The 12,662-nt window shown below is 47.4% G+C and overlaps 1 protein-coding gene across 3 annotated transcripts; it reads left to right on the top strand.

Annotated features, from left to right (window-relative positions):
• The first annotated feature begins 4,478 nt into the window (after positions 1–4,478).
• TENT5A (terminal nucleotidyltransferase 5A) lies at positions 4,479–11,633 on the top strand. 3 transcript variants are annotated; one of them, XM_070559026.1, is made up of 3 exons: positions 4,479–4,670; positions 5,188–5,752; positions 6,861–11,633. In XM_070559026.1, the coding sequence occupies exons 2-3, from the start codon at positions 5,225–5,227 to the stop codon at positions 7,635–7,637; spliced, it is 1,305 nt and encodes a 434-aa protein (XP_070415127.1). In that variant the 5' UTR covers positions 4,479–4,670; positions 5,188–5,224; the 3' UTR covers positions 7,638–11,633. The 3 variants fall into 3 exon arrangements, with proteins under 3 accessions (XP_070415127.1, XP_008522415.2, XP_070415126.1); XM_008524193.2 differs by having other exon boundaries at positions 4,649–4,949; XM_070559025.1 differs by lacking the exon at positions 4,479–4,670 and adding an exon at positions 4,692–5,004.
• Positions 11,634–12,662: the final 1,029 nt, after the last annotated feature.

The following is a 12,662-nucleotide window of genomic DNA, read 5'->3' as shown; positions in this document are numbered from 1 at the left end:
GCTTGGAAAAGGCTGCCTATCTGCCCCTCACCGACCTCAGGAATCTCTAGGATTTGTCCTATGAAGCCAGCGAATGGCAAGAGGGGAGACAGGTGGCTCAGATCCCTCATGCTGCCGCCGCTCTGCCTGGGCTGCAAGGTGCTTCTACGGGTCATGTCCCTTTTTGTGGAAAGGATCAAAGAGCAGAAGCCGTGGAAGGTAGAAAATCAATGGAGAGAGTGGAGAGGGCTGGTGTGGAAAGATCAAGAGGGAGACAAGAGTATGGGGAGAGATTGGTTAGAGTACTGTGGGAGACAGAATTAGTAGGCCTTTTTTTTTTTTTTTGAGGAAAATTAGCCCTGAGCTAACATCTGTTGCCAACCCTCCTCTTTTTTGCTGAGGAAGACTGGCCTTGAGCTAACATCCATGCCCATCTTTCTCTATTTTATGTGGGATGCCTGCCACAGCATGGCTTGACAAGCAGTGCATAAGTCCACACCCAGGATCTGAACCAGCGAATCCCAGGCCACCAAAGCAGAACATGCGAACTTAACCGCTGCACCACCAGGCTAGTCTCAGTAGGCCTAACAGCAGTTTTCTGGGCTCTTCTCTCCCTGTCTCCTTCTGGGTGTGAGCTTGGGGGAATCATTTCACATTTGTTTGTTTCCTCTCTTCTAAAACCATTTTTGGGAAGACAGGAAGCAGGCAAAGCAAAATGGGAAAGGTAGCCCCACTGCTAAATGAACTTGGGGCGGTCTCTAAACCTCACACTGTGTTTCAGTGCGTGTGGTGTGTCTTGCAAGCTGTCTGCAAGGCTGTCAGCTTGCTACCTCTCCACTGCCAGGGAGGCAGGTCATTCATGGCTGGGGAAGAAACTCCTATGAGGTCATTGTGCATTCTGGCCCTCAAAGGCTGTTTCAGGATAAAACACCTTGGTCCTCAATGTTGTGTCCAATTTGAGAGTCCAGAGCTTGGAAAGAAACAAGCAGCAGAGCACAGTTCCAGTTCAGTTTTAAGTCTAAAAGGAAAAGAAGACAGAGAGAAGGCAGACTAACAGAATGAAAGGGACTAGGAGAGCAGCTGCACACGTGGACCTAAACCAAGTTGTGGCACTTCCGTCAATTACTTAACCTTCCTGTGCCTTGTTTTCTCTGTCTGGAAACTGCAGACGTAATATGTAAAGCTCTGATATTTGGACAAAGTTTAAAAGAAACAAGGTATATAAAATACTGAGCACACTGCCTGGCACATTATAACAAATTCAAAAATGGTAACTATTGCTAAACACAAAATTGAATTTCTTCTTATTGTGCTAAGTCCAGATTGAGTGATACTGTAACAACTTTTAAATCAAGATGAACTAATTCTAAGTGCTTTTTTCTCAAAAATGTAGGTAATGCTTTCTTTTAAGAATTTCAGATAGAGAATCATAGCATCATATTGCCATAGATCTTTCTTTTTTCTTTTAAAGGAGGAAAAGTAAATAATTTACCAAATAAGTTCAGAAGCTAAAGCCTAATAAAAAAGAATCAGCAACTCTGCACCTAAATTTAATTTAAGAGTAACTGTGTTGGCTGTGAATGTGTTTGGAAAGCATAGACTTTCTCATTTGATAATTATTTTGGTTATCTAGAAAAAAAATAAATGCTTGCAATTGCAAAATTTTCAATTTCTTGTAAGGATGAACATTTTTTTTCCCCCAGAATGTAAATATTATCTTAATTTGAAGACAGGGAGAAGAGGAACAAAGAACGGGTGCTTTCATTCAACAGGACATATCAGGTGACACTAGGAATCAGGCACGTATGAATCCAGTCAAAGCACCACCGCGGCACTGCCGAAAGTAAGACAGCCCAGGGGTCCTGGTGCAGGAGGTGGTAGGGTCTGCATTATGGAGATTTGGAAGGTTACCGTGAAGGCAGAACACAGTGGGACTGCTTTGTTAAAGGGTTAAGGAAGTATCAGCCACAAAGCCCTGGCAGCTTGGGAGAAGGGTCTTGCCTCACTGCTGCTGAGAGTCAGCTTTTCCCCACTCAGGGTCTGATGCATCGCAGGCCCTCTGTATCTGGCCTCGTGCTCTACCTCTGCCGCTCAGCCATGCCCTCCATTCCTGGGAGAGGCCAAGAGCCTGGCTGGGCAGAGGAGAGCAGCCTCGGCCTGGGAGAGGGTCCCCCATCGAGAACCAGGCTGCAGAGGCTGTTGTCAGTGCAGTGCAAGTGTGGCTGGGCCCTTGCATCAGGATCACACGGGCAGCTTGCTAAAATGCAGATTCCTTTAGTCCCACAGAACAAAATCCTGGGCAGGCATGAAGCACAGGTGCTCACCAGCTCTGAGACTCTTCTGCTTTTTCATTCCCACTTTTTGAGGAAGGTTAAAATAAAGTACAAAATAACGGCAGTGGGGCTAAACCGTTATTTTTAGTGCAGCATATCTAAACATGATCTACTCCTCTGGCCTGGTTTTAAGATGAGGCAGAATTCATATTGGCCTTTGAAGGAAACATTTTTAACAGGTCTTTTCTTTTTCTTTCAAATATTTTTGCTATTTGGACTTGTCTTGCCTTCCAATGAGAAGGGACTGGTAAGCTACAGACATGAGTTCCTGAAAATGACAGCTACAGAGCACTCACAGTCAAACGGGTTGTGTTCAAGGCCTGACTCCACCACTTATTAGCTGCGAAACTTGGGCAAATCTCTTTACGTCTTGGTTCCTGGTTCCAAATCCCTATGACACAGAATACCTTCCTGAACTGCAGATTAAATGAGGTTTTATGTGTAAAGAGCTAAGCAGGTACAGCCCAGAGGGGCTGAATAAGTTCCCAGAAGCCCACAAACCACACCTAAACGTACTGCCTATCTCCTTTCTTACCATGTTGGTCTGTACATCCTTTCTCATTCTTTAATTCTCTTATACTCTTCTTTTTGTTGATAATGGCTTTTCCTCCTTTCTCAACTATCGAAGGCAAGTCCACTTTTCAAGATCCAATTCAAACGACACCTCTCTTCTGGTCTTCCCTCCCCAGATCCTCCAATCCTAGGAAGCCCTCCACTCCTGTCAGATGGAACATACTTCTGTCCTAATACAAGTACGGTTGAACCTAATTATGTAGTTGCCAGTCATGCCCACTAGACTGTGTGAAACGTAGTCATTGTTAAATCCTGAGCGCTTAGCTGCGTGCCTGGCACATAACAGGTGGTCAAACCACATACATCTATACACATATACGCAATTTTTCTGCATGCGCAGATAGAATGGAAGGAGTCATACGTGCTGGCTGGACGGGGGTGGGGGGTACCTGAGTGTGCTTTTGAGGAGGCGATGGGCCTATGAGAATTGAGCGGTTGTCCTAGCGTCCCTTCCCCGACCCCCCACGGCGCTAGGCCTGGCGCCGAAGGGTCACTGCCTCTACGGTCCAGCCGGTTTCTCCGCTTGGGGACGCGGCTCAGCAGGGCACCGGCAGGGGGCGGCGTTGTCACGCAGCTGGATGCTCCGCGGGTGACCGTCGCCCGTCCCGCGCAGAGCGCTGCTGACTGGGCCGGGGCTCCCCACTTCAGGGGGCGGCCTGTTCTCCCTGCAGGCTGGGCGGCCGGGGTCGCGCGGGGTCGCGAGACCGAGTACCCGGGGCTCCGGCGCCCTCCCTCCGCCCCGCCCCCGCCGCGCGAGCCTCCCCGACGGGAAGGAAAGTTCCGAGGCCGCGCCGGCAGAGGCGCGGGCGACCGGAGCAGAAGCCGAAGAAAGGGGGCGCTTTTCTAGCCAAGACGCTGGGGCGAGCTCTGGGGCGCCGGGGGACCATGCGCACCCGTCGCTCTGCCCCAGCGACTGAAGCTGGGGGGAAACTCTTCCATCCTTTAAGCTGGTACGTTAACGTTTGGTGGAAAACGAAAGAATTTCCCGCTGGCATGGGAACACTTGAAAAGGCGAACCTTCGCGCAGGGCGACGCGCGCGCCCGCGCCTTCGGGTCTCCGGGAGAAGGCGCCGGGCGTCCGGACCCCCGCGGCTCTTTGGCGACACGGCGGCCGCGATCCCCGCGCCTCGCTCCGGCCCCGGCCCTGGGCCGCCCCCGCCGCCCGTGCGCACGAGCCGGCCTCCCGCCCGCCCGCGCGCGCCCCGCCCCGCCACTCCGCCGGCTCCCCCCGCTCCCCGGCGCTCGCAGAGGTTTCGAGAATCGAAAGCCAGTTATCACGAGCCCTTCTGCTCACGCGCGGAGACGGGTTCACGTGAACGAGTGACCTCAGTTCACGCCGGGCCCGGGCTCGTGAATGGAGTAAAGGGCGCGCGGACACCCGGTTTAAGGGGGGGCCGTGCAGAACCTCCCGAGCCCCAGCGGGAAGCTCTGTGGACGCGCTGTCTCCGGCGAGGATTTTATGTTGGGGAAGTTGCTGCAGTTGAGTGATTTTAGTCGTGATCCGGTTCTCAGGGCCACTTCTGACTCTTCAGCATTTTAAGTTGCGGAAAAAGAAAAGAGGCGGGGGCGGGGGCGCCTGCACGAATCAAATACACGTCTGAGGGCACCCACACGCAGACACGCAGCCCCGGCCGGCCGCGCTCGCCCGGGCCCGCTCGCCCCGCGGCGCGCAGCACAGCCGGCTCGGCGGCGGGCCGGGGGGCGGCGCCCTATGCAGATGAGGAGGGTGTGGCGAGCGCGCCGCGGCGGGGCCCCGGAAGCGCAGAGAGGCCCGGTATAAAAAAAGTACTGAAGCCCTTTCCCTGCACAACTGCTAAGGCTCCAGAGACGGGAGCGTGAGCGGCGGCGGCCGCGGCAGCAGGAGCCGCCACCTCCGGGGCCACGGCAGCTGAGGCGGCAGCGGCGCGGGCGGGGGCGAGGGGCGGGAGCGGCCATCGCAGGCGCGGGGGTCTGGGCAGGACTAGGTCGCTCGCCGCTGCCGGGAGCGCACTCGCCGCTCCTGGAAGTGTTGCCGCCTTGCGGGTCCTCGCTCGCTGCGCTCCTAGAAGGGGCGGCCGCCTCCAGGTGACACAGACGGGACTCCCGCTTGCGCTTTCCAGATGCATCAGAGATACTTTTGGTGCGGGGCTGCTCTGCGGGGCGCGGCGCGCGCGGCTGGGGACCGCGGGGGCCCGGGGAGGGAGAGTCTCCGAGGAGCCCCCAGTCCGGGGGCGAGCCGGGGAGGGAGCGCGCTCTTCCCTCCGTGAGCCCCTGTCCGCCGCCGCGCGTCCTCACCGCGCTCCTTCCCCCTTTTTTCTTTTAGGACTGACCAGGGCCAAGTGGTGTTCGGCGGGCACTTCATGGCGGAGGGCGAAGGGTACTTTGCTATGGCCGAGGACGAGCTGGCCGGCGGCCCCTACATCCCCCCGGGCGGCGACTTCAGCGGCGGCGACTTCGGCGGCGGCGGCGGCGGCGGCTTCGGCGGGCACTGCCTGGACTATTGCGAAAGCCCCACGGCGCACTGCAACGTGCTGAACTGGGAGCAAGTGCAGCGGCTGGACGGCATCCTGAGCGAGACCATCCCGATCCACGGGCGCGGCAACTTCCCCACGCTCGAGCTGCAGCCCAGCCTGATCGTGAAGGTGGTGCGGCGGCGCCTGGCGGAGAAGCGCATCGGCGTCCGCGACGTGCGCCTCAACGGCTCGGCCGCCAGCCACGTCCTGCACCAGGACAGCGGCCTGGGCTACAAGGACCTGGACCTCATCTTCTGCGCCGACCTGCGCGGGGAAGAGGAGTTTCAGACTGTGAAGGACGTCGTGCTGGACTGCCTGTTGGACTTCTTACCCGAAGGGGTGAACAAGGAGAAGATCACGCCACTCACGCTCAAGGTAAAGCCCCCGAGGTGGGGAGAGGGGCTTGGGCGCGCGCCCGTGCCGGGCCGTGCGCGCCGGGCGGGGGGCTGCGGATGGATGCCACAGATCTGCGGCCGTGACGGGTGTGGGCGCGCTCATTTGTTTTGGTTTTGATGTTTTTAAATGAGTCGACTAAGGTGCGTGGACGGTGTTGAGCATTTCTGTTTACTTGGTGCTTCAGCGCCACGACTCTTCTCCAGCTTCCTCTTCTGCCTCCCCCCCCTTCACTTCCTTCTCCTTATTATTTAACTGTTGGCTTTCCTTGCTTTCGTCTTGCCCAGAGTAGATTCTGATACGTTGAGGAATGAAACGATGCAAATAATTTTTTCTGAGTCATTCTATGATCGAGTCTTTGGGAAAACGGCAGCCTTAAGCAGAACCTAGTCAACGGGCTTTTTATTGTATTGGAAGATGTGAGTAGACTTCTCAGCTGCATTCCGCTGATTCTGTGTGTTTAGGATATATATGGAGCTTCTCCGGGTTGATTCCTGTGTTAAGGGTATGGTGGGTGCCCCTCCCTCCCCACTTTGGTTCAATGAGCGTTTTATTTAATTAGTTAAAATGGTCTGAAGGTTCAGCCTCCTGGAATGCCCTAACTTAGTTCATATTTGATTGCAACTGCAGAGTACCCCTGGTGGGGCGTACAAGATACTGATCACTGGGTCGCCTCAGGGGGAGAGTAGCTGAGTGACTAGGGACAAGGGTGAGAGGCAGACTAACTTTCCACTGTATGCCTTCTTGTGTTTTGAGTATTGTGTGAATATTGTACCTATATGACCGTTTTCAAAAAATAACCTATCAAAAGTCAGACATGACAACCTCTTGGTACTGTGCTGCGTCTGCCAAAAGCCTCAAACTATTATTTCTAGTCTCTTTCCCAGACGGTAGAACTACTCGTTAAAGGTATTTTTTTTTTCTGTTTCCAGAAGACTGTTTAAGTCTGTAGGTAGTGTTTTGCTGAAACTTGACAAAACAAAAAAAGAGACGGATCAAAATAATTCTCAGCTGTGAAGAGGATGTATTTATTTATTTATTATTTTTTTCTAGGTTCGCTCATCTTCTTGTTTTATCTTTTAAATTGTAGGAAGCTTATGTGCAGAAAATGGTTAAAGTGTGCAATGACTCTGACCGATGGAGTCTTATATCCCTGTCGAACAACAGTGGCAAAAATGTGGAACTGAAATTTGTGGATTCCCTCCGGAGGCAGTTTGAATTTAGTGTAGATTCTTTTCAAATCAAATTAGACTCTCTGCTCCTCTTTTACGAATGTTCAGAGAACCCGATGACTGAAACATTTCACCCCACAATAATTGGAGAAAGTGTCTACGGCGATTTCCACGAAGCTTTTGATCACCTTTGTAACAAGATCATTGCCACCAGGAACCCAGAAGAAATCAGAGGGGGAGGCCTGCTTAAGTACTGCAACCTCTTGGTGAGGGGCTTTAGGCCCGCCTCTGATGAGATCAAGACCCTGCAGAGGTACATGTGTTCCCGGTTTTTCATCGACTTCTCAGACATTGGAGAGCAGCAGAGAAAACTGGAGTCCTATTTGCAGAACCACTTTGTGGGGTTGGAAGACCGCAAGTATGACTATCTGATGACGCTTCACGGAGTGGTGAATGAAAGCACGGTGTGCCTGATGGGACATGAAAGAAGACAGACTTTAAACCTCATCACCATGCTGGCTATCCGGGTTCTAGCTGACCAAAATGTCATCCCTAACGTGGCTAATGTCACTTGCTATTACCAGCCGGCCCCCTATGTAGCAGATGCCAACTTTAGCAATTACTACATTGCACAGGTCCAGCCTGTATTCACATGCCAGCAGCAGACATACTCCACTTGGCTACCCTGCAATTAAGAATCATTTAAAAGTGTCCTGTGGGGAAGCCATTTCAGACAAGATAGGAGGAAAACAAAAAAGAAAAAAAAAAGGCTGAGTGACCCAGCCCTGATTAGGGATGTCCTTTGTGCAGTGATGATCTGCTCCTGGTTTTAAGCTTGGCAAAGCTTGTGGATCTTTTCGTAGGTACGGGAGCATGATCTGGAAATGATCGTTTCCCACCTACAGCTCTCCCACCTGATCCTCCTACCAAATTGGATTTTGTCCTAAAACAAAAGAGACCTGTTACTAAAAGCAGCCATGTTCTCCTAAAATAACAAGGGAAAAAATGTTCAATGACAACATGGGTTTGCAGTACCTGCTCCCATAGCTTTGCCATAGGAAAAAAAATTAGTGGAGACTTTCTTATGAGATAGAATTCACAAAAGGGAAAATACGGAGCGAAAAACAGAAAGGTCTCACCCCAACTTAATTACCGATTCAGGAGTTCAGATAGTAACAATAACACAGAAAGAAGGGGAACTCCAGCACGGGGCTTGCTATTTGAGGCTCGCAGCAAGTGCTTTCTGTGAACTCTTCTGTTGTGCTGACAGAAATGGCTTGCTCCTAATGAACAGTAGTAGGTTGGTGCTGTTCTCATAACAAACAGCAGAACTTATGATGGCACAATCCATTATTTCCAGCTGCGTTCATAGCTCGCATTTTTCAAATGTGAAAGTGCAAGCAAAAACAGCTGTAGCAAAGAAAGTATGTATGCTCAAGGACCAAAGATGTAACAGATAAAAATACCCAAGTAGAAGAGATATAGTAGAATATATAAAGAGTTACTATATTTGTTACACACTAATATCCATCAAAGTGCCTGTTGCCTTCTGAAAATTTGAAGTGGAAAAATTTTGTGGTTTAATGATTATTTTATCAGGGACTCAAGAAGAAAATAAAACAACACATAAGCTTGTGAATGGTGGAGGAAATGCCCTATTTTTTCTTGGCAAATACTTGTATAAAGTTAACATTGTTGGTGTGATCTTATCATAGGTACATGTGTATGTGTGTGTATATTATGTGTGTATATATACATATTTGCGATCTGTATATATACACACAATACATTGATTATGGTCTAGAATAATGTAGCAAATAGGAAATGTTTAAATAGTGTGTGCTTTTATGTTTTCGACAGGTTGACAGGAGACGTGGGCATATCGCAGTGGTGAATTAAAACCCACATCTAAAAAATTTAAAGCAAATGAAGGAGAAAAACAAGTAATATATTTGATAGGAAGAGCAGAGATTATACATTTTTAGTGAGTGTTTTTTTTTTTCTTTCTTTTTGTGAGCCATAGAATTCCACAAATGGGAGAATATTTGTTTGGCAGAGCACTCTTTTTTTATGTGAAACTGCCATTTTGACAATTTGAACCCTTTAATTTTTTGTAATACTTACATGCCTCCATGGCGTGTAATCCAGTGGCTCATGGATCAATGATAGTCTATTTAAATCCCTGACTGCTAAAAAAGAATTTCTGATGATCTGAACACTACTTATTAATATTAAATGAACTTTTTATTGAATGCATTCTGCATTCCAGGACCACTAGAATTTAGTAAATGTGAAATGACCCTTTTTAAAGAGTATTTGCACAATTGCTTAAAATTTATATATGAGATATATATTATATATAAAATTTTATAAATTCATGCCAATATGAAGTATCTTTGATCTGGTTGTCACACTGCATTTAAATATTTAGTACTGTACTTTAAATTCAGTCACTTTGCATTGAATCAAATCCAACTTTATTTTCTCTTTCCCGAGAGACTAGTTATACCTTTGTGAAATGAACTAGCATTACTATTTCAGTTCAATGACAGCTAATTAATCCTAAAACCATCCCTTGTCCCAGCCCTTAATTCCTTTGGACACTGGCCTCTGAAAATGCATTTGTTAAAAACAAAACTAACACTTAAAAACCTTCCCTTTGTATTGTGAAACAGCCACATAATGCCTCCCGACTCTAGTGGATGACTGCTTACTATGATAATTCCTCTGAAGAACCAGCCAGATTTTTGTCATCAGTGAGAGGGATTGGGGAAGAAAATAGCATCATCCTATTGGCAGTGTAATTTGTTTGTTTCTTATCTGAGCATCACTCGGATGCTCAGTGCTAGGTTAATCCATCTGAACTACCTTTTGCACATTTTTTTTTTGAAACCTTAACAGGAACTTGATGGGTTTGCTGTAGCAGCTTCCCTGTGAATTCTGTCCAAGCTGTAACAGCTACTGTACTGCCACTCACTGTTTCCTAGGGAACTCTTTCTTCTCCCATGTTGGCTCAGTCTCCCTCACTCCAGCCCTGGGTTTGAAATATTAGTTGTGAATTCCCAGGAAATATTATTCCATTTGCAGATTAAGCCTGATACTTAGCTGTCAGAAACCAGAGCTCTGCCTACTTAACTTTCTCAAAGTTTTCTAAAAGAAAACTAATGAAATGCTTGGGAATGTAGGAGCAGCTGGTGATCTGCCTTCTTCCTTCTCATGGTAACTTTTTACAAATGAGTCGTCCACTATTTTATAAAGAATCCAGAGATCTCTGGCTCTGCCATAGCAACAACCTGCTGTTAATTTATGACACAGATTTTTGTTTGGAGGAGCCTTATTTGACAATATCCTTTTCATTTATTTTCTAGACTATTGATGTTCTTTTCTTGCTTACTCCAGGGTTGGTAGCATAGTTGGAAGTGCCAGCACCTGGCATTCAGATAGAACAGGCTGTACTCAAGACAACCTTCAGCATTTACTTTAAGACCTATATAATTTATTTCTCTTTTGTATGTACTATAGTCTTGTGCCTATGTAGTTGAACAAACAGTGGAATATATGTCTCTCTTTGTGGATGTGTGGCCTAAAACTTTGAATGTCTGACGAGAGAGAGCCGTGTGTATAGGTCAGAGACAAGAATAGCTCTCAACTCCTGATGAGTGCCTGTGATTCGTTTGCTGTGTGTTTACCTGGCCTAGTGTGCTGTTACCTTCAAACAGGAAGAAGTTTTACCTTCCGAGGCCCTTCTCTCCTGTCCGGTCTGGCATGTCAGAGAACACTTAACCTGTGACAGTGCCCTTTTAAGCAGTTTACTTCATTGGCAGTAAATCTAGTTGCCTCAAAAAGTCCTACATCAAGATGGACTTTTCCTTTCCAGAAATGGGATCTAGTATCTGCTCACTTTGGAACTGGGTGGACTATTTTAACGTGGCTCCCAAAATGCAAGGATGGAAGAAATCTGTAAGCCAAGCCCCAAGGAGGAAGTGCAAAGAAAGTAAACCTGCTGTTTTTGCCACCCCTTTCTGTTTGCTTGTCATCGGTAGCTTTACTGTGCATAAAGTTGTTTTGAATGCAATGCTTGTCAAATAAATATTATGAACCATTTTGTAAATGAAATGTATTATGTTGAAAGCCGTCAGCAGTTCCAAAATAAGCTTTTTTGTTGTTTGAAGACAAAGTGTGTTAGATGAAACCAAAAAGCCAAAAAAAAGGTAATTTCGTATATAGCACCTGAGTATAATCTTTCTTTAAGATTTCTTATAGCATAGCTTTTTCAGTGCTAAGAAAGAATCTCTATGTATTATTTTGTTGTAATAATGGCTTGCTAACAAAGCACATGGTAAAAGTACAAAGTTGGAAGATGTCAAGGTAACTTGGCAAGACTTGCTGCAAAGCCTTGCGGAATGGAGGAGGCCCTGCCCGCTGGCTGTCTCTCCCTCCACCCTCTCTCCAACCACTGCCTGCTCTGAGACGTCCTGTTGCGGCAAGCTATACCTTGGGTCACTCTTCTGGAATATTTTGACTTTAGACTGTGTCACAGGCAGAAAAGGAGTTGATGGAGAATGGACTCTTAAAAACTGACGTGTTTGAATCAGTGCTAGAGGGAACAGATTGTGAATTTTGTTTACAGCATCCAATATTTGGATTTTTTTGGTTTTTGTAAATAAAAAGAAGTTATTTTTTTCTATTGATTTGTGTCTGTTGTCTTCGGTGTGTGCACTGGTAAAAGACCGTGTCCTCTGAATCCCAGCCCACGTCCATGAGAAAAGACAAGGCAGTATTTGGAGAAGACTAGCCTTCAGCAACTTCCTAGTTGGAGAACAATAAGTTAAAACATCCAGCTTTCTGCCAGCCCATCTCTGGCTCAATGAGCTCCAAAAGAATCTAGCTAAAGGGGTGCCAAAAATTGTTATCTGGGTATTAACTTCGCAGTGTTAAGTGAGCCAGGAGTTAGAACTGTTTTCCAGTATCGGTAGAGACTCATGACTCTGGACTACCGGGCTCCAGTGGCCCTGAGTGGCTCTGGGTTTGCGTGAGTAGTCCAAGTGTTGAGACTCAGTCATCAGTGGTTATATATATTATCTGTTTGGGGCTCTGTAGTGTTATTCAGAGTGTTTACTTTGGGAGTAAGTATTGGAAGCCAGTAATTGGAAGAGGAGGTGAAAGCGAGAGTAATTTTAGGATCTAATATATTGTACTTTGTGTGGGTGCATGTGCTAGGTGCAAAGAAATCACCCGTTTGATTAGCATTCAGTGTAGTCTCACCTTTTCAGATCACCAGGGGACATACGTTTATTTATTAACTAAATTTTTTCTTTGTGTAATTTTGGAGACTTTCTTAACTCTAGTAGCATGAGAATTTGGTAAGCTTAGGCTTCTGTAGGACATACTTGTGGTTTTTAAAACCGTTTAAAGTCCTGATGTTGGCTAGAATGCATGTTTGATGCTGCGTCTATGATAGAGCCACTCCTGGTATTAAAAGCCAGCTTCCCTCACACATACATCGTAAAAATACAAGGTGGTTATTTGGCTTGATAATGGTATTTGTGTGTCTTTCTCTTCTTCCTTTGTTGCGACCTCTTTATCCTTCTACAACTAATCCCTCCCATGTCTGTGGTCATCACACAGTTCTTTTTAAACAAGGGTTGAATAAGGACAGTATATATTAAGCTCCTCCTAGAGTTAGATACACCCTGCTATTTCTGGTTGAATTGCCAGGT

The sequence above is a fragment of the Equus przewalskii genome, chromosome 9 (genome assembly GCF_037783145.1).
Source record: "Equus przewalskii isolate Varuska chromosome 9, EquPr2, whole genome shotgun sequence".
Taxonomy (NCBI): Eukaryota; Metazoa; Chordata; class Mammalia; order Perissodactyla; family Equidae; genus Equus; species Equus przewalskii.
The sequence above is the reverse complement of the archived record's forward strand: the minus strand, read 5'-3'. Positions and strand labels throughout refer to the sequence as shown.